Raw genomic sequence first — 20,521 nt, forward strand, 5'->3', positions numbered from 1 at the left:
TTTATTATGAAAAATACAAACTTAGAGAACTAAAGAAAATTAACTATTTCCGTATACCATAATATTAGTTGGTTGTCTGCATTCAGTAGTTAAGATATGAGTTGGTATTTCATATAGTGTCTTAAAAGCTGATGAATGACTATGGTTTTTTAAATGCACAGATTGAATAATCTTTGTTGAATTGAAACTACATTGATTTTGAACTGCGATTGTGGAGCATTGATCGAGGAGAGGACAGAAGTTATATTGTATTTCTATTAATAGCATCCAAGTATTTACAGTAGTGATTTAGATTTAGTCCATTTAATATTGGACCATCCGGAGTTTAGTTCGCTTAATTGGACTAGCTATAAAGCTTTCAAATTACTTTATTATAATTTATTCATTAAGGATAAGAACCAAATATAAGGTAGGATCTCCCTGTTTGTTACCTGTATTGAGTATTAAGTTTGTTTGGTCAGGCTAATTAAGAATTGATATTGTTTTGCAGTTTTAACCATTTTCTGTTCAAGAGTTATGTGTTTGAAAGTCAGAAAATGTTTTTTTTTTTTTTTATATTACTACCTTTTTTTACTTACTCATGCTTGGTAGCAATTAGTATTCCATTTTCTCTTGAGTGAATAACTGCTAGTTTCATTGGTTTAAGTAAAATTTTATTTTTAGACTTGTTGGGGTACAGAATGTATGTCTCTTATTCGATTTCTATTTCAGTAATTTGCAGATCTGTAGGATTTATGTTAGTGGTCAAATGCCATGAGAATAAGTTTGATATAGCTTTTAAGTCTGTCCTCATTGTATGTCTGAAATAGAATTGAAATGTTAATCACATTCTAATTATCTAAAGGAGTGTTTTTATTCTTCATTGATTCATACATTTTTGTTTATATTTATCAGTAAATCTGGGTCACTGTGACATCTTGTATAGTTATGATAACAATATATCATTTCCATGAGAAGAAATTTAATTGTTGTCATTTGTCATGGCAAAATAACTGTTTATATAGTGATTGGAGGCCATAAATCATTTAAATTTCTTACTTCTTGTATAACATTGTGCTGAATGTCTGTTGTATGAAGTACTCTGATTATGTGTTAGACCCTTTCAATATGTATGAATGGTGTGAAAAGAAAAAAAAATGAGGTATTTTCGCTTGAAGATAAAAGTGTGTTAGAAAATTTGAAGGTATTTGAAAAAAAAACTGTTGAAGGAGAGTGGGAACTGCCTCTCCTTTATCAACAACTCTCTATGGCTGGTGATTATTATCGAGTATCAAGCATTGTCAGATGTCCTGAAACTCAAGTTGGTGATTATTATTTAGTACCAAGCATTGTTAGATGTCCCAGAACTCAAGTGGTGATTATTATTTAGTACCAAGCATTGTTAGATGTCCCAGAACTCAAGTTGGTGATTATTATTTAGTACCAAGCATTGTCAGATGTCCTAAAACTCAAGTTGGTAATTATTATCTACTACCAAGCATTGTCAGATGTCCTAAAACTCAAGTTGGTAATTATTTATCTACTACCAAACATTGTCAGATGTCCTAAAACTCAAGTTTTATCTGATAACATAGACAGTCTTGTTTGGGTGTATTGTTTTGTTAACTTATTTTTAGATGGACAGTCTTGTTCAGGTGTATTTTTTCGTTAACTTATTTGTAGATTTTCTTCTGTAATTTGATGACTACTTCCCTGTATTTATGACTTCCTTTGGTGACATTGTGGTAGAACAGTGAGATAGTAATGACATTGTGGTAGAACAGTGAGATAGTAATGGCATTGTGGTAGAACAGTGAGATAGTAATGACATTGTTTGTTTGTCAATAATTTTTTCTAGTCAATGTTATATAGTTGGTTAATAAATTTGTTTTAATGTTCTGAACTGACACAGAGTTATCATATAGCATTGATAAATTCTGTAAGTGACTTACTGTCATGATGATGACATTATCTGTAAGTGACTTACTGTCATGATGATGACATTATCTGTAAGTGACCTTCTGTCATGATGATGACATTATCTGTAAGTGACTTTCTGTCATGGTGTAAGCATGATCAGTACTTTTGCAATGACTGTAAAACTTTTTATTGAAGATGAATTTATTGGTTTAAAATAAATAAATTTCTCTAGGAATGTTACCTATTTGACCTACTCAAGTTATTTTGATAAATGATGAGCATTGATTTCTCTGTTTATTTAACCTTAAATGATATTTTTAGGATCAATGTGGACCTAATATTAGTAATTTATTCAATAAGTGTTGTTTTAAACTTGAATTCTGTTATTTTTCTTACATATATTATTTCACACCATATGGCAACTGTTATTACAGTTGACATCATTGGTATTTACAGCCTGTTGGCCGAGTCTGTAGAGTATTAAAGCCTGTTGGCCGAGTCCGTAGAGTATTACAGCCTGTTTGCCAGGGTCGGTAGAGTATTACGGCCTGTTAGCCAGGGTCTGTAGTGTATTACAGTCTGTTGCCCCAGGGTCTGTAGAGTATTACAGCCTGTTTCCCCAGGGTCTGTAGAGTATTACAGCCTGTTGCCCCAGGGTCTGTAGAGTATTACAGCCTGTTTCCCCAGGGTCTGTAGAGTATTACAGCCTGTTGCCCTAGGGTCTGTAGGGTATTACGGCCTGTTAGCCAGGGTCTGTAGTGTATTACAGTCTGTTGCCCCAGGGTCTGTAGAGTATTACAGCCTGTTTCCCCAGGGTCTGTAGAGTATAACAGCTTGTTTCCCCAGGGTCTGTAGAGTATTACAGCTTGTAGCCCCAGGGTCTGTAGTATATTACAGCCTGTTGCCCTAGGGTCTGTAGAGTATTACAGCCTGTTGCCCTAGGGTCTGTAGAGTATTACAGCCTGTTAGCCAGGGTCTGTAGTGTATTACAGTCTGTTGCCCCAGGGTCTGTAGAGTATTACAGCCTGTTTCCCCAGGGTCTGTAGAGTATTACAGTCTGTTGCCCCAGGGTCTGTAGAGTATTACAGCCTGTTTCCCCAGGGTCTGTAGAGTATTACAGCTTGTTTCCCCAGGGTCTGTAGAGTATTACAGCTTGTAGCCCCAGGGTCTGTAGAGTATTACAGCCTGTTGCCCTAGGGTCTGTAGAGTATTACAGCCTGTTGCCCTAGGGTCTGTAGAGTATTACAGCTTGTAGCCCCAGGGTCTGTAGAGTATTACAGCTTGTAGCCCCAGGGTCTGTAGAGTATTACAGTCTGTTGCCCCAGGTTCTGTAGAGTATTACAGCTTGTAGCCCCAGGGTCTGTAGAGTATTACAGCCTGTTTCCCCAGGGTCTGTAGAGTATTACAGCCTGTTGCTCTAGGGTCTGTAGAGTATTACAGCCTGTTGCTCCAGGGTCTGTAGAGTATTACAGCCTGTTGCCCCAGGGTCTGTAGAGTATTTACAGCCTGTTGCCCCAGGGTCTGTAGAGTATTACAGCCTGTTGCCCCAGGGTCTGTAGAGTATTTACAGCCTGTTGCCCCAGGGTCTGTAGAGTATTACAGCCTGTTGCCCTAGGGTCTGTAGAGTATTTACAGCCTGTTGCCCCAGGGTCTGTAGAGTATTACAGCCTGTTGCCCTAGGGTCTGTAGAGTATTACAGTCTGTTGCCCCAGGGTCTGTAGAGTATTACAGCCTGTTGCCCTAGGGTCTGTAGAGTATTTACAGCCTGTTGCCCCAGGGTCTGTAGAGTATTACAGCCAGTTGCCCTAGGGTCTGTAGAGTATTACAGTCTGTTGCCCCAGGGTCTGTAGTGTATTACAGTCTGTTGCCCCAGGGTCTGTAGTGTATTACAGCTTGTAGCCCCAGGGTCTGTAGAGTATTTACAGTCTGTTGCCCCAGGGTCTGTAGAGTATTACAGCCTGTTGCTCTAGGGTCGGTAGAGTATTACAGTCTGTTGCCCCAGGGTCTGTAGAGTATTACAGCTGTTGCCCCAGGGTCTGTAGTGTATTACAGCCTGTTGCTCTAGGGTCTGTAGTGTATTACAGCCTGTTGCCCCAGGGTCTGTAGAGTATTACAGCCTGTTGCCCCAGGGTCTGTAGAGTATTTACAGCCTGTTGCCCTAGGGTCTGTAGAGTATTACAGTCTGTTGCCCCAGGGTCTGTAGTGTATTACAGTCTGTTGCCCCAGGGTCTGTATTGTATTACAGCTTGTAGCCCCAGGGTCTGTAGAGTATTTACAGTCTGTTGCCCCAGGGTCTGTAGAGTATTACAGCCTGTTGCTCTAGGGTCGGTAGAGTATTACAGTCTGTTGCCCCAGGGTCTGTAGTGTATTACAGTCTGTTGCCCCAGGGTCTGTAGTGTATTACAGCTTGTAGCCCCAGGGTCTGTAGAGTATTTACAGTCTGTTGCCCCAGGGTCTGTAGAGTATTACAGCCTGTTGCTCTAGGGTCGGTAGAGTATTACAGTCTGTTGCCCCAGGGTCTGTAGAGTATTACAGTCTGTTGCCCCAGGGTCTGTAGAGTATTACAGTATGTTGCCCCAGGGTCTGTAGAGTATTACAGCCTGTTGCTCTAGGGTCTGTAGAGTATTACAGCTTGTAGTCCCAGGGTCTGTAGAGTATTACAGCTTGTAGTCCCAGGGTCTGTAGAGTATTACAGCCTGTTGCTCTAGGGTCTGTAGAGTATTACAGCCTGTTGCCCTAGGGTCTGTAGAGTATTACAGCCTGTTGCTCTAGGGTCTGTAGAGTATTACAGCCTGTTTCCCTAGGGTCTGTAGAGTATTACAGCTTGTTTCCCCAGGGTCTGTAGAGTATTACAGCCTGTTGCCCTAGGGTCTGTAGAGTATTACAGCCTGTTGCTCTAGGGTCTGTAGAGTATTACAGCCTGTTGCCCTAGGGTCTGTAGAGTATTACAGTCTGTTGCCCCAGGGTCTGTAGAGTATTACAGCCTGTTGCTCTAGGGTCTGTAGTGTATTACAGCCTGTTGCCCTAGGGTCTGTAGAGTATTACAGCCTGTTGCCCTAGGGTCTGTAGAGTATTACAGCCTGTTGCCCCAGGGTCTGTAGAGTATTACAGCCTGTTGCCCCAGGGTCTGTAGAGTATTACAGCTTGTAGCCCCAGGGTCTGTAGAGTATTACAGCCTGTTGCCCAGGATTTGTAGAGTATTACAGCCTGTTGTCTAGGGTCTGTAGAGTATTACAGCCTGTTGCCCGAGGGTCTGTAGAGTAAGTCTTTGTTGTCTTCTTTCATGGGTTTTTGATAGTGGTCAGTCTGTCTGTAGCCCTGGTGTCTGTATAGTAAGTCTTATCTTCTGTTATGGGTTTGTAGTAGTGGTCAGTCTGTCTGTAGCCCCGGTGTCTGTAGAGTAAGTCTTTCTTATCTTCTGTTATGGATTTGTAGTAGTGGTCAGTCTGTCTGTAGCCCTGGTGTCTGTAAAGTAAGTTTTATCTTCTGTGATGGGTTTGTAGTAGTGGTCAGTCTGTCTGTAGGCCTGGTGTCTGTGGAGTAAGTCTTATCTTCTGTTATGGGTTTGTGGTAGTGGTCAGTCTGACCATGTCAGGTCGTCTTAAAAATACCAACAAGATTTTCTAATTTTGGTAAGATAATGGTTTTCATAGTTTGTGTTTAGTAATGATTGTTGGTAACTTGTTTTGTTTACTTGCTCATTTTATCTTCATTTAATCCATTCATCTGTAATGTTTCAGTAAAAGCTTTCATGAACTACATATAATCTGGAACTCATTTGAGAATTTACTTCTACACTATTGTTTAATTTTCTATAAAATTTGCAAACTGAAGAATGATAAGTTTTTTTTTCATAGTTGTGTAATTCATAATTGCAGAACATGTGAATCCAAGGGGAAACTTTACTGCACAACATGAGTAATCAGTCTGAAAAATGGAATCAAGATTTCTATTAAATGCAATCATTTTACATTTTTGTCTAAGCTATAAGGGTATGAATGCCCCATCAATCTTTCTTTTTCCTCAAACAAATGGCATTAATATTCAAGTTCCAATATTCGGTCAAATGAAGAGTTTTTATTAGTCATGCAAACATGAACACTATCTCTAACCTGAAACTATAAAAGTCATGTTTAATCTCAGCTTTAGTAAGTCTTCCTCAAGAGATAATTATAACTGATTGAGTCATTTGAACAAACTTTTGATCCTGTAAGGATGTTAAATTACTTATTGTTTATAACATGTGTCTTAATCTGTCTAAACCTTTTGACAGTTGGTTAATCCTTCCATATGTTAGCAGTTTTCATCATCTAGGATAACCCTAGTTTTCATAATTGTAATGGATGTGAGATACGAGTATTTGCCATTCTAGGACCATGTAAGGTAATCTGATGTAGAATACCAGTATCTTTTATCCTAATGCTGTGCTTCAATCAGTGTAAAAATGTGGTTTGATCTGTGAAACCCAGGACCATGTTTTCACTGATGTAATCTGGTGTGTGATGCCAATATCTGTGAAACCCAGGACTATATTTTCACTGATGAAATCTGGTGTGTGATATTAGTATCTTTGAAACCCAGGACCATACCCAGGACTATATTTCCACTGATGAAATCTGGTGTGTGATACCAGTATCTTTGAAACCCAGGACCATATTTTCACTGATGTAATCTGGTGTGTGATACCAATATCTGTGAAACCCAGGACCATGTTTTCAGTGATGTAATCTGGTGTGTGATACCAATATCTGTGAAACCCAGGACCATGTTTTCACTGATGTAATCTGGTGTGTGATACCAATATCTGTGAAACCCAGGACCATGTTTTCAGTGATGTAATCTGGTGTGTGATACCAATATCTGTGAAACCCAGGACCATGTTTTCAGTGATGTAATCTGGTGTGTGATACCAATATCTGTGAAACCCAGGACCATGTTTTCAGTGATGTAATCTGGTGTGTGATACCAATATCTGTGAAACCCAGGACCATGTTTTCAGTGATGTAATCTGGTGTGTGATACCATTATCTGTGAAACCCAGGACCATGTTTTCAGTGATGTAATCTGGTGTGTGATACCAATATCTGTGAAACCCAGGACCATGTTTTCAGTGATGTAATCTGGTGTGTGATACCAATATCTGTGAAACCCAGGACCATGTTTTCACTGATGTAATCTGGTGTGTGATACCAATATCTGTGAAACCCAGGACCATGTTTTCACTGATGTAATCTGGTGTGTGATACCAATATCTGTGAAACCCAGGACCATGTTTTCACTGATGTAATCTGGTGTGTGATACCAATATCTGTGAAACCCAGGACCATGTTTTCACTGATGTAATCTGGTGTGTGATACCAATATCTGTGAAACCCAGGACCATGTTTTCACTGATGTAATCTGGTGTGTGATACCAATATCTGTGAAACCCAGGACCATGTTTTCACTGATGTAATCTGGTGTGTGATACCAGTATCTGTGAAACCCAGGACCATGTTTTCACTGATGTAATCTGGTGTGTGATACCAGTATCTGTGAAACCCAGGACCATGTTTTTAGTGATGTAATCTGGTGTGTGATACCAATATCTGTGAAACCCAGGACCATGTTTTTAGTGATGTAATCTGGTGTGTGATACCAATATCTGTGAAACCCAGGACCATGTTTTCACTGATGTAATCTGGTGTGTGATACCAGTATCTGTGAAACCCAGGACCATGTTTTCACTGATGTAATCTGGTGTGTGATACCAATATCTGTGAAACCCAGGACCATGTTTTCAGTGATGTAATCTGGTGTGTGATACCAATATCTGTGAAACCCAGGACCATGTTTTCAGTGATGTAATCTGGTGTGTGATACCAATATCTGTGAAACCCAGGACCATGTTTTCAGTGATGTAATCTGGTGTGTGATACCAATATCTGTGAAACCCAGGACCATGTTTTTAGTGATGTAATCTGGTGTGTGATACCAATATCTGTGAAACCCAGGACCATGTTTTCAGTGATGTAATCTGGTGTGTGATACCAATATCTGTGAAACCCAGGACCATGTTTTCAGTGATGTAATCTGGTGTGTGATACCAATATCTGTGAAATCCAGGACCATGTTTTCACTGATGTAATCTGGTGTGTGATACCAATATCTGTGAAACCCAGGACCATGTTTTCAGTGATGTAATCTGGTGTGTGATACCAATATCTGTGAAACCCAGGACCATATTTTCAGTGATGTAATCTGGTGTGTGATACCAATATCTGTGAAACCCAGGACCATATTTTCAGTGATGTAATCTGGTGTGTGATACCAATATCTGTGAAACCCAGGACCATGTTTTCAGTGATGTAATCTGGTGTGTGATACCAATATCTGTGAAACCCAGGACCATGTTTTCAGTGATGTAATCTGGTGTGTGATACCAATATCTGTGAAACCCAGGACCATATTTTCACTGATGTAATCTGGTGTGTGATACCAATATCTGTGAAACCCAGGACCATGTTTTCAGTGATGTAATCTGGTGTGTGATACCAATATCTGTGAAACCCAGGACCATATTTTCACTGATGTAATCTGGTGTGTGATACCAATATCTGTGAAACCCAGGACCATATTTTCACTGATGTAATCTGGTGTGTGATACCAATATCTGTGAAACCCAGGACCATGTTTTCACTGATGTAATCTGGTGTGTGATACCAGTATCTTTGAAACCCAGGACCATGTTTTCACTGATGTAATCTGGTGTGTGATACCAGTATCTGTGAAACCCAGGACCATGTTTTCACTGATGTAATCTGGTGTGTGATACCAATATCTGTGAAACCCAGGACCATGTTTTCAGTGATGTAATCTGGTGTGTGATACCAATATCTGTGAAACCCAGGACCATGTTTTCACTGATGTAATCTGGTGTGTGATACCAATATCTGTGAAACCCAGGACCATGTTTTCAGTGATGTAATCTGGTGTGTGATACCAATATCTGTGAAACCCAGGACCATGTTTTCAGTGATGTAATCTGGTGTGTGATACCAATATCTGTGAAACCCAGGACCATGTTTTCAGTGATGTAATCTGGTGTGTGATACCAGTATCTGTGAAACCCAGGACCATGTTTTCAGTGATGTAATCTGGTGTGTGATACCAATATCTGTGAAACCCAGGACCATGTTTTCAGTGATGTAATCTGGTGTGTGATACCAATATCTGTGAAACCCAGGACCATGTTTTCACTGATGTAATCTGGTGTGTGATACCAATATCTGTGAAACCCAGGACCATGTTTTCACTGATGTAATCTGGTGTGTGATACCAATATCTGTGAAACCCAGGACCATGTTTTCACTGATGTAATCTGGTGTGTGATACCAATATCTGTGAAACCCAGGACCATGTTTTCACTGATGTAATCTGGTGTGTGATACCAGTATCTGTGAAACCCAGGACCATGTTTTCACTGATGTAATCTGGTGTGTGATACCAATATCTGTGAAACCCAGGACCATGTTTTCACTGATGTAATCTGGTGTGTGATACCAATATCTGTGAAACCCAGGACCATGTTTTCACTGATGTAATCTGGTGTGTGATACCAGTATCTGTGAAACCCAGGACCATGTTTTCAGTGATGTAATCTGGTGTGTGATACCAATATCTGTGAAACCCAGGACCATGTTTTTAGTGATGTAATCTGGTGTGTGATACCAATATCTGTGAAACCCAGGACCATGTTTTTAGTGATGTAATCTGGTGTGTGATACCAGTATCTGTGAAACCCAGGACCATGTTTTCAGTGATGTAATCTGGTGTGTGATACCAGTATCTGTGAAACCCAGGACCATGTTTTCACTAGTTAAGTCTTGTATTGGATACCAGTCTCTTGGTTGCTATGATCGTTTTTCACCACTTAAATGTGGTGTGGGATACAAGAGGGTGACTCCATTGAAGTCATGAACTTTGATTTAGTGGTATTATTGAAGTCATGGTGGTAAAGTTAGGTGCCTGAAGGTGAGAGTTTTTTTTTTATAGAAGACAGATGTTAGTGCTATCTGAGGTATATTTTTGGCACAGTGATACTGATAACATCACATAACTATAGTTTTACCTTGCCAAATTCTTAGTACTACATTTCTTCTGTATTTTCTTGTGCAGTATTTATTGTTCCTTTTGATAGGAATCAATGCTTTGATGATCAATAAGTTCTCAAGTGACCTGTGATAATACCTGATAACTTTTTCATGATTTTTCTGTACATTCTGTTTTTCTATGATATACTATTATAAGAGGTTGTATAAAGACTAGCCTGGTATTTATTTCTTAGATAGGTGAGATATTAAACAATTATATACCACAGATTTTGACCAGAAATCAGTCTTTCTGATTAATATTTAGGTACAAGTGATTAACTTTATGCAGCAAACAGTTTCTTAAAACTCAAAATTCCTCAATAATTACTTTTAAGAAGGAACATATTTTACTGATTGTATGAATGATTTATAATGTACAGTATATTGATAGGAAAAGTTAAGGACATACTGAATTGTCACTGGAAGTTGTGTTTTGGGGTACTTTTTGTAGACCATACTACGTTCATTTAATCAATACATTGAACAATGCACCTGTAAAATTTATTCGATTATTTCAAGCAGGTTTGAGGCCAATTTTTCCTCAAATTTAATGCATCACTGTAAGAATTGACCCTGGTTTTTTCTTCAATGAATTACTGAAATGAATCCTGTTGTCCTTGTTATTTTTTCAATAATTTAGTTTTTAATGTATCGATTGACTCATTGACATTTATTTAATACTTCAAAGAAAAAAAATATCAATATGAAAATAGTTCTAATGCAATGACACTATTGGAAACACTTTATAGACATTTAATCTGAAAATTTTTCCTCTTGTTATATCACATGCTAAAAAACAGTCATCATCAATTTTGGAATTTCAAAATCATGAAAAATGGAGATGACTCAGTGTGGATTTTCTGCTGCTTAACAAGGCATTGAAATATTATTTACTTGTAAAATTGATGAGTTGTTTTGTCAGTCTACTGCTGTTAATTGTGTTTCATGAATATTTAATGTTTTAAAACAGAAGAATCTCTAGGTATGAACTTATGTAAACATGTCATGGATTCCTGGATATGGAGCTAGTTACATGCAATGTGGGCAGGATTGTAGGATAATTGATGTTTGAAATTATTTCACCTTGTCACTAATTGGTCCCACAAGGACTCTTATATATCTTTTAGCAGATCTTGTATCCTCCATTGGAAGCAAGACTTTTTATTCGTTCTGATTCATAAACCTAGAGAGTTTAGATAGCTTAATCATGTACATGTAAATTAAATTTTAGAGCAAGTTTTTTAAAGGAACTCTGAAATGTCACAGATCACGTAATGGAATGTTTTCTTTAGTTAATCTGTGCTATGATGAAGGCATCAATTCTCTGTGATTAAGTAATACAATATAATCATGATTGATCCTCTTCATCATGTGTCGCCTGAATATAGCTGAAATGTTGCTGCTCGGGTGTTAAACCCCAACAAACAAACAAAAATCTTCATCATATTTCTTTTGATGAATTTCTTTTTCAAAAAGGAATTTAATTCTGGTATTATTTATAGTTGTTTACCGTGGATACCCAGTACACATCCACCAGATGTGACCTTTGATATGGTCATTTTACAGTGTTCCTGGGGACCTCCTTCAATCTTGTCAGCTCTAGGGGAGTGGTCAATAGACCAACATAGTTGGCTGTAAGTTATTTCTCACTATTTACTACAACTATTCTTTTATCGTCTTCTTTTCTATATTCTGAACTAAAGTTTGGGGAATATTTGTTTGATTGTTTTAGAGGTGTTTATTGAGTGGAATTTCATTGAATCTTTTATTTTTTTCTCTTTTTTGCACATTTATGTGTGAGGCCTAGAAAAAGTCATTAAGATTAATTTGATATTTATAATGATTATATTGTTGACATTTGATTGTTTGAAAGGGTCTTTAATTCATGTGTTATTAGGTATTAATATATCTTTCTGTTGAATCAGTTTTATACATCATTGAGTCAGTTTTTGATGAAGTGATATTTTGGGATATAATGTACTTTAGCATTTAGAGAATTGTTTTAATGTTTCACTGCTCTGAAATTAGTAAAATAAGCCCATTTTGGTTAAGGCAGTCACTACTTCTCTTTCAAGCCCATGGTATTTTAGGGGTAGAGAGATGGAATAAGAATAATATGTACGATTAGGATGACATGTCTACCTGCAGGCTGTTGCTTCTGTGAGGTAGCAAAATTAAGATCCAGCTCAGCATGTTGGTACTAGCACAAAGCAGGGTCTGTTCAATTGGTCAATCGTTCTTCTACAGAAATCTGCCATAATACATTAAACCATAATAAATCAATATGTCAATATTTCAAGGATGGCTTGTAAATTTCTTCTAAAAGTGTAATGTAAGGCTGCCTTCTGATGAAAACATTTATAGTAAACTTTATGCATTGTGAGATTTTTAGTATTATATGGTGAAAAAAAAATTGTGGTGATTGGATATTCCCCTGTAGGTTATACTATAAATATTCCGAACTATGTTAATAGGAGTTTTGTATACTTGAGTGTGGCTGTTTACTTATACTTCAAATTATGATCCCAGAGAATTACTTTAAAACCAGGCGATAAAATAGGATTCACAAGATGTCCACAAAGCTAGATTTTGAACTATGATTCCTGAGATGTCTTGACCTATATATCAATTGTTAGAAGGATCTAAGTATAATTCACTTAATGATCTTAGTTTTTTAGTGTAGTTTGTAGACATCTTTTTACTTTAATTACTTGGTATTTTATAACTTTAACATGTCAAATAAATCAATGCTTTTGTCTTAGTAGATCTATGTTGTCTTCAGGGATTAGAGAATTGAATTAATGCCAAAAATATGACTTTGTTTTAAATTTCAATAAACTAATTGATCTTTTTGTGGTTAAACTGTCAGTTTTAAGGATTTTCATTAAGCTTGAAGTTGTTTTCACATGCCTATTCCACTGTGAAGAAAGTTATGTTTTAATTCAATCCATTGTTTCTCTAATGTTTCCTCTTTCCTGTCATAACTATGATGATTCCTTTGTATGTTATTTCTGTAATCAATTCTCTGTGTTAAGTGATTGGGCTGTTTTTCTTCAACAGACTTCGGTTGATATCCAGTAACTGGTCTGTTGTTCTAGCTATGGTTGGTTGATATTCAGTGACTGGTTTATTGTTCTAGTCTTGGTTGGTTGATAATCAGTGACTGGTCTGTTATATTCTGTGCTGGCTGTTATTCAGTAACTGTTTTGTTGTTCTAGTTATGGTTGGATGATACTCAGCGACTGGTTTGTTGTTCTTATCATGGTTGGTTGAAAATCAGTGTCTGGTGTGTTGTTCTAGTTATGGATGGTTGATATTTAGTGACTGGTTTGTTGTTCTAGTCGTGGTTGGTTGATATTCAGTGACTGGTCTGTTATATTCTGTGCTAGCTGTTATTCAGTAACTGTTCTGTTGTTCTAGTCTTGGTTGGTTGATATTCATTGACTGGTCTGTTATATTCTGTGTTCACTGTTATTCAGTAACTGTTCTGTTGTTCTAGTTATGGTTGGTTGATATTCAGTGACTTGTTTGTTGTTCTAATCATGGTTGGTTGATAATCTGTGACTGGTCTGTTATATTCTGTGCTAGCTGTTATTTAGTAACTGGTCTGTTGTTCTAGTTATGGTTTGTTGATATTTAGTGACTGGTTTGTTGTTCTAATCGTGGTTGGTTGATTTTCAATGACTGTTCTGTTATATTTTGTGCTGGCTGTTATTCAGTAACTGTTCTGTTGTTCTAGTTATGGTTGGTTGATATTCAGTAACTGGTTTATTGTTTTAATCCTTATTGTTTGATCTTTTCCCCAATGATCAATGGATTAAAATTAGTAAGACCAAAAGGGTAAATTTAATATCAAGAGTTTTTGATACTCATATAAATATCTTGGTTTGATACCTATAGGTACGTTTATATGGCTCTTGTAATACAGTTCATTATTCATTAACTTATAACATTATAGCAATGATTCTGTGTTTGAACAGTAAATCTGATCTTTCTGGACTAAAATACATTACAGGTGTAGTAGGCATTTAATTCAGTTTTATTAGAAATGGAAGCAACATATTAACCAATCATTACAGTTTAATTGGTTTTTTTTCTCATAGAAATAGTAGAATTTATATTATAACAGTTTAAGGTTATACTTGATATTTTAAAGAATTGCTATCATTCTGTTGCCATGGATTTTATTACATGTACTTTTATTCAGGGCTTATTTGAAGGTATGTTTACACTTGTTGAAGCTTTTGGTGATCTCTGAAAGTGTTTGATATTTTGTATTGAGGTTATAAGCTGATGCATTTGTCGTCTTCTTTTTGCATTGACTTACATTTATCAGTGTATGAGTTGTTAGATTATTATTTTCTTAGGTCATTTTTTTCTTTATCAATAAATTGAGGAAAATTTAACAATGAGAGATGGAAGCCTAAATGCTGCTAAGGCTAACATCATGTTTTAATCAATAACACCTATTTACACCTGTAATTGTTAGGTAGAAAACAGGTATTTTTGTCTTACCTATGGAGGTAAAATGGCTTTGTTTATGTAAGCTATATACAAGTGTTGTATAAACATTTGTATAACAGTTTGATTCCATTATGGTTCTAAAACAGAAGGTGGTAAACCTTTGATATTGTAATGAGTTCAGCAATATAATAGTATGACAAATATCTTTTTTTTCAAGTTTCTTTGTCATATAATATCTCCATAGTTTGTGTTAAGCTTCCAGCAATGTTTTGAAGAAATAATATTCTAATTATTCATTTCAATGGTTTTCAAATTCTTTTTCAGGACAATTCTGGATGAGATTAATGTGAGGATATTGACAGATACTCTTGTCATGTGATTTACTAGTGTGTTCACTTACTTTCTAATATGAATAATAATAATCCATTACATAGAGTATTGAGTACAAGTGTACTAAGAATTCCACGATCTAGGTATTCTTTTTGGCAAAGGTAAGAGTTTAAGTGATTAGTGTTAATTTTTTTCTTATTTGTACAAAGGTAGATAACTCTAAAATGAATTCTGCACTAATAAGTAATTTGTTATTGCACAATTGTAGACTTTTTTATAATCATGAGAAAATAAATAATTACATCTTAGATAGAAAATAAATATTAGAATATTAAATAAAAAAAATAAGAATTATGGTTTTGATTGTTATTGGTAACATCAAAGGTTTTTTTTATTGTATATTTTATTATTACATGTGACATCAAAGGTTTTTTTTATTGTATATTTTATTATTACATATGACCTCAAAGGTTTTTTTTATTGTATATTTTATTATTACATGTGACATAAATTTTTTTATTGTTATTTGTGACATCTAAGTTATTCGGATTGTTTAGAATTGTGATGGTAGATTATCTGTTTAAGGAGCAATATATCAGTTAATGTACTCATGATACATAACAGAGTGAAATTACCTGTCAACAACTAAATATAACATAAGGTTAATAACAATTGAAACCAAAATAAAAGTGTTTGATGAAATCTAAATACAAGGCCATTATCACAAAATTACAACAAATTAATACTCACAGATTGTCTAAAGTAATGGCTAAAACGAACACAAACACTTAATGGACAATCTATATTCTCATGTTTATCCATTTTCATACCCCCTGCTTTCAAAGGTGGGCATGTATAGTAATACGTATGTCTGTTCCTCTGTAAGAACTTTTGTCCATATTTAGGTCAAGCATAGTTTTACCCATCTCTTATCCCCAACTCCTCCTACATCTTTGTTACATATTCCTGTTGTGCACCTACTAATTATGAATATAGGCTACCAATCTTTTTTTTTCTGTAACTCCTGCGTTACTGAATTTTCACTGAAGATGGTCACCCCTTATTTAGGATTTTGATGTGAATGTTTTTAGGAGGTTCCTATAGCATTTATGATTAAAGGATACCCATCTAAATGCACATACATGCACTATAAAGAACGAGTACCGGGATATCCTTCTTGTTTTTTTTTTCTCCAACATCACTTAATGACATTAATGACACTTTCACAGAATACCTCTTAAATATTGAAGATATACTACTCTTATTACAGTTTTTGAATTGTTTTTTTATTTTTATTGCTCCAGAACATGGGTTTTGCCCTTTTTTGAATTCTTCCTTTGAATGGAATTAAATTTTGAAAATACCAAAAATCTATATTGCATATTCCCAGTGTGCACCTCTGATTTTAAATTTTGATCCAAATCTATTTCGAGGTCATCTAATGGGGGATTGGAAGCATCTATTGAGTGATTTTTGCTTACATTTTTCTTTTGATATGACAATCGATGATTGTGCACCTCCTTTTTTTTCTTGATCAAGGCCTTTTTTTCTTTCTTTTAAATCGTTTACACTTCTTTTTTTTTTTTTTTCAACAACTCATCACACATGTAATGATGCATCTAATCAAATTTTGTGTGACTTGGTAATGATTAAAACTATATTGTGTAATTGGGGTGATATCTGGGGTATGATAGATAGATGGTAATGTTAATTTAAGTGTGAAAAAAATTATTTTCTTGAAATGATGTGGAGATTTTCATCCATGGTGATGCAAATTTCAAACCTTTACTACCAATATTCATTACCGTATTTGTAGTAATCCCACAATGCAACAGTCATTTACCCGATTGGTCAGATCTATCAGTATTAACATTTATAGTCATGAACTGAGATCACATGTGTACTTGACCTGTTTAAGGTTTTTACACAACAAGAGAAAATATGAATTTTAAAACCTGCATTTATATGACTGCAAATTGGTGGTCATATAATAGAATGGCACTGTTGGCAGGGGCGCTGGCATCTGTAAACAATTTAATGTCCAGAGAATAAGTGTATAGGTATATCCATATTGAATACTCAGACAAGGTGCCATAACACAAAAGGCTCAGTTTGATTTTAGGGTTGTGGCTTGAAAGGTTTAGAAATTAGGGACCAAAAAGTTATGAGAAACAAGCATTTTTATGATGTCCAAATGAGAGTATGAGATTAAACATAGAGAATTATTATGGTTAAAACAAAATTTAGTCACATTCTCATAGAAAAAAACCTGATTTGCTTTCACAGACAGAAAATTGATATAATTATACTCTTTGTAACAAAGTTGTGGAGGATATAATATTTTTGATCCATCAGTCCGTCATTAGATTTCCGGACTTTTTTTACTGAATGCTTGCAGATATTGAGCTTATTTTTGGTATGTGATTTTACCATGTTGAGTTACAAGCCAAGTTAACATTTCATTCCACTTTCCTGATTTTTCCAGAAAAAAACAGGCCTAGAACAAATTTCATAAAAATAACAGTTTTACTGAATATTTTCTCAATAATTTCAGATGTTGAGCTGATTTTAGGTATGTGAGTCTACAATGTACCATGATGAGTCACAGGTCAAGTTAATGTTTCATTGTGATTTTCTATGAATTAAGGCCCTTTGAGTTTTCTTTCTTTTTTAAAAAAAAAAACTTTTTTGAGAGTCTATTATGTTGATGGGTGTGTTATGTGAGCATGCATTATTCTATAATTAAGGGATTCAGCAATGGTCCATGTTTAAGCAATTTTGATTTTTAAAGGTTGGTTTTTAATTAATTCATAACTAGGTAGATATGAGATTTATTATTATTATGTAGATCTGTGATTTTTTGAAGTTCCCCTTTGAAAGACATTTTGATAATTCACACTGTTGGTAATTTCACTCTTGTGCACAGAACAAGTTCTATTTATATTCTTTGATCAAGGCTATTGGTTATTTACTTTTTTACAATTGATTATCCTATTATTAATTTACTGTATTAATAAAATATTCATGATTCATGTTTGAAAACTTATTGTTTATATTCAGTAATTCTGAGAATCTTGTTTTTTGCACAATTCTTGGTCAAATTTAATGTCTGCACTCAGACTAACGGATTTATTCCTGCAATAATTACTCATAGGATACATATGAAATTTTTGCTACAGATATCTTGATGATCCATGTTCTAATAGGTCTGTTTTTATGTATTTTATGTTTTCTGGGAGTGCATTGTATTTGTTGTAAATCATTGTGATTTTCCTTTCTAACAAAGAAATGCATTTTTTTCTTTGTAACTTTGATATTTTGCACATGCATGAAAAGTATTTATTTAAGAGTAATCAAGGGAACCAAGGTTATAGTGGTAATCAAAAGAATATAATCCAGGGACAAAGATCAGACAATGAAAACAGATATACACAACAAAGAACATAAAGTAACTAAAATCTTTGAAGTCTTCAACTTGGAGTTATCTTTCTTTGACTGGTATGTACCAACAGTGCATTAGAATTGTATCAAAGTACAATTTGTAGTATGGTGCACTTCTATTGTTCAATAATAATAAATTAGAAATCATGATAAGTAAACAATTATTTTCTTGAAACATCCTTTCTTACATAGAATTGTTTGTTTTGTCTTTTTTTTTTTGCTTAATAAAAATGTTTGGAATGATAGAGGGGTACAGCTGGTTTTCATATTTGGTTGTTTATTTTCACCTTCAATGACACCCTAGATGTATCTTTTACATGTAGTTACTAGTATATGGCTGATATATCTTCTGCTTTGAAAAAAAATATAGATTTGATAAAAAAAAGGAAACATTATGTAACATTTTTTTTTAACTTTTCCACAACAAGATTTGTCTCCAATAGTGTTAAGGAAATAAAATTCTCCCGTTAAATATAAATTGAACTTGGTAAATTGATATGAAATTTATCAGCCCCTTGGAAGTATACTTTATAAATGATAAAAATGAGGTGTTGGCAGAATTGGTACACTGTATATAGTTAAAAAGGGATTTCAGAATATGTTTTGAAATAATTTGTTATCAAATTTCTTTGCCATTTGCATTGTGAAGTCTACTTACATGTATAATAAGGGTCTAAAAGAAACCAATCAATGAATACATTTTCCCAATCTGATTTAAAACTGATCTTGCATTACTCCCAGTTTTCTGTAACGTTGTGTGACGGTTGACAGGAAAGCAAGAACAATGTAAGATCAGCTTTTAATTAAATAGACATTTTCCAAGAATTTGTTTTTATTGGAATTATAAGAATCAAACATTGTTTTTCTGTAATATGAATGCATAAAATAGGACCATTCAGTTGACCAATGACTCCTTTGGACTATATTTTCTCTGGTTCTGGTAAACATTGTTCTGTTTCCTATTTTTATAAGAAAAAATTGAGACAGGCTGTCTCTTTTTCACAGGTACTCCTTTTTCAATGAGTTGTTCATGATTTATCACACTGGAAGATCCAGTTGAGGGTACTTAGGTGGGAAGTCTCCTCTTGGTGGAAAATTTTATTCAGAAATATAGTAAATAACCAAATAACCTGGACCCCTGTCTTTCATTTCTGAGTCAGAACCCCCCCCCCCTTTCTTAAATTTAAAATTTCTAGATCTTCCCCACAATAACCATACTTCTTACTCCATGCATGTTTGTGTGTACTTGTTTGACTACAGTTGCTTGGTTATTTTCAGCATTTTGAATTAGTGAACTAACATATTTACCTTTAGATAATGCTACTTATGCTGCTGAAATTGGTCTTTCAGAATACAAGGTATTATTTGAATTTGGAATTATATCAGATTTAAGAAAATGAGTCAAAAATGATTTGGAAGATTTACCAGTATTCAGTTGGGGGTGAATCATGATGTCATGAGCAAAGGGTTAATTAGTTTTTTCTTGCTTTCTATAATCTTACTGACATAACCCCATAATCATGCCCCCAAATGTAACCCCCTGAGTAAGAGTTAATTTTTACATATTCTTTTTTTCTTTTTTTTACTTCCAGAATAATTCTAAACTTAGATTATACCTTGTTGAAGGTTTAAGTGTAAAAGAATTAGATTGTACAAAAAGATTAAATGTTCATTTCTTTTATTTTTATTGTTTTAACAACAGTGTTTAACCGAAATAGCAGATGTTATGTAAATATTGTCACATGATTCAACTAATGACTCCAGCATTAATGTTCTTTAATGTTACATTGGTATAGAATTCTACCTGTGTAATGTAGAATTAACAAGATACCCAAGCATGAATATAGACAAAGCCCTGCACTTTCTGAATTGTAACGGGCACATGTAACATACTGGCACGGTTTGTAACCTTTTAATAAGTTAAGCAAGAATTAGAATATATTTCCTCATTGAGTTTAAATGACCCACTGAGTTGACGTGTATTAAAAATCAATTGATTTAATATCATAATAAGGTTAATTGTTTAGTTTTTTCTTTCATTTGAAGTAAATATCTGTAGTATTATACAATTATAAATAATTAATCTGTGAAGGGATCGATTATTAGGGTAGAAAAGGTAATCAATGGCTATTAACTTAAGTTTCTTTTATTGACAAATTTTGGGCGGATTTAGAATAAATTATCGGTAATTATTAGTTTCAGTTGATAAATCTTACATTGTTAGTTTAATGGAGAACTAGTGTTGAGTAAATCTT

General features: G+C 34.9%; 1 protein-coding gene across 27 annotated transcripts in view; it reads left to right on the forward strand.

Annotated features, from left to right (window-relative positions):
- Positions 1-20,521, forward strand: part of LOC148630167 (3',5'-cyclic-AMP phosphodiesterase 4C-like) — a 182,774-nt gene that overhangs the window by 123,298 nt on the left and 38,955 nt on the right. For 2 of the 27 annotated variants that reach the window (XM_088562318.1, XM_088562338.1), the window contains exon 2: positions 14,820-14,986. The exons of 24 other annotated variants lie outside the window; for them this stretch is intronic. In XM_088562318.1, coding sequence (XP_088418444.1) covers positions 14,904-14,986 — 83 coding nt within the window. In that variant the 5' untranslated portion in view covers positions 14,820-14,903. Of the gene's footprint in view, positions 1-263; positions 410-14,819; positions 14,987-20,521 lie in introns of those variants that run through there. One more of the 27 variants, XM_088562329.1, reaches the window with a different exon arrangement.

Source organism: Perna viridis, chromosome 1 (genome assembly GCF_037379345.1).
Source record: "Perna viridis isolate PV_CMFRI_1.1 ecotype Kerala chromosome 1, ASM3737934v1, whole genome shotgun sequence".
In the NCBI taxonomy this organism is placed as follows: domain Eukaryota; kingdom Metazoa; phylum Mollusca; class Bivalvia; order Mytilida; family Mytilidae; genus Perna; species Perna viridis.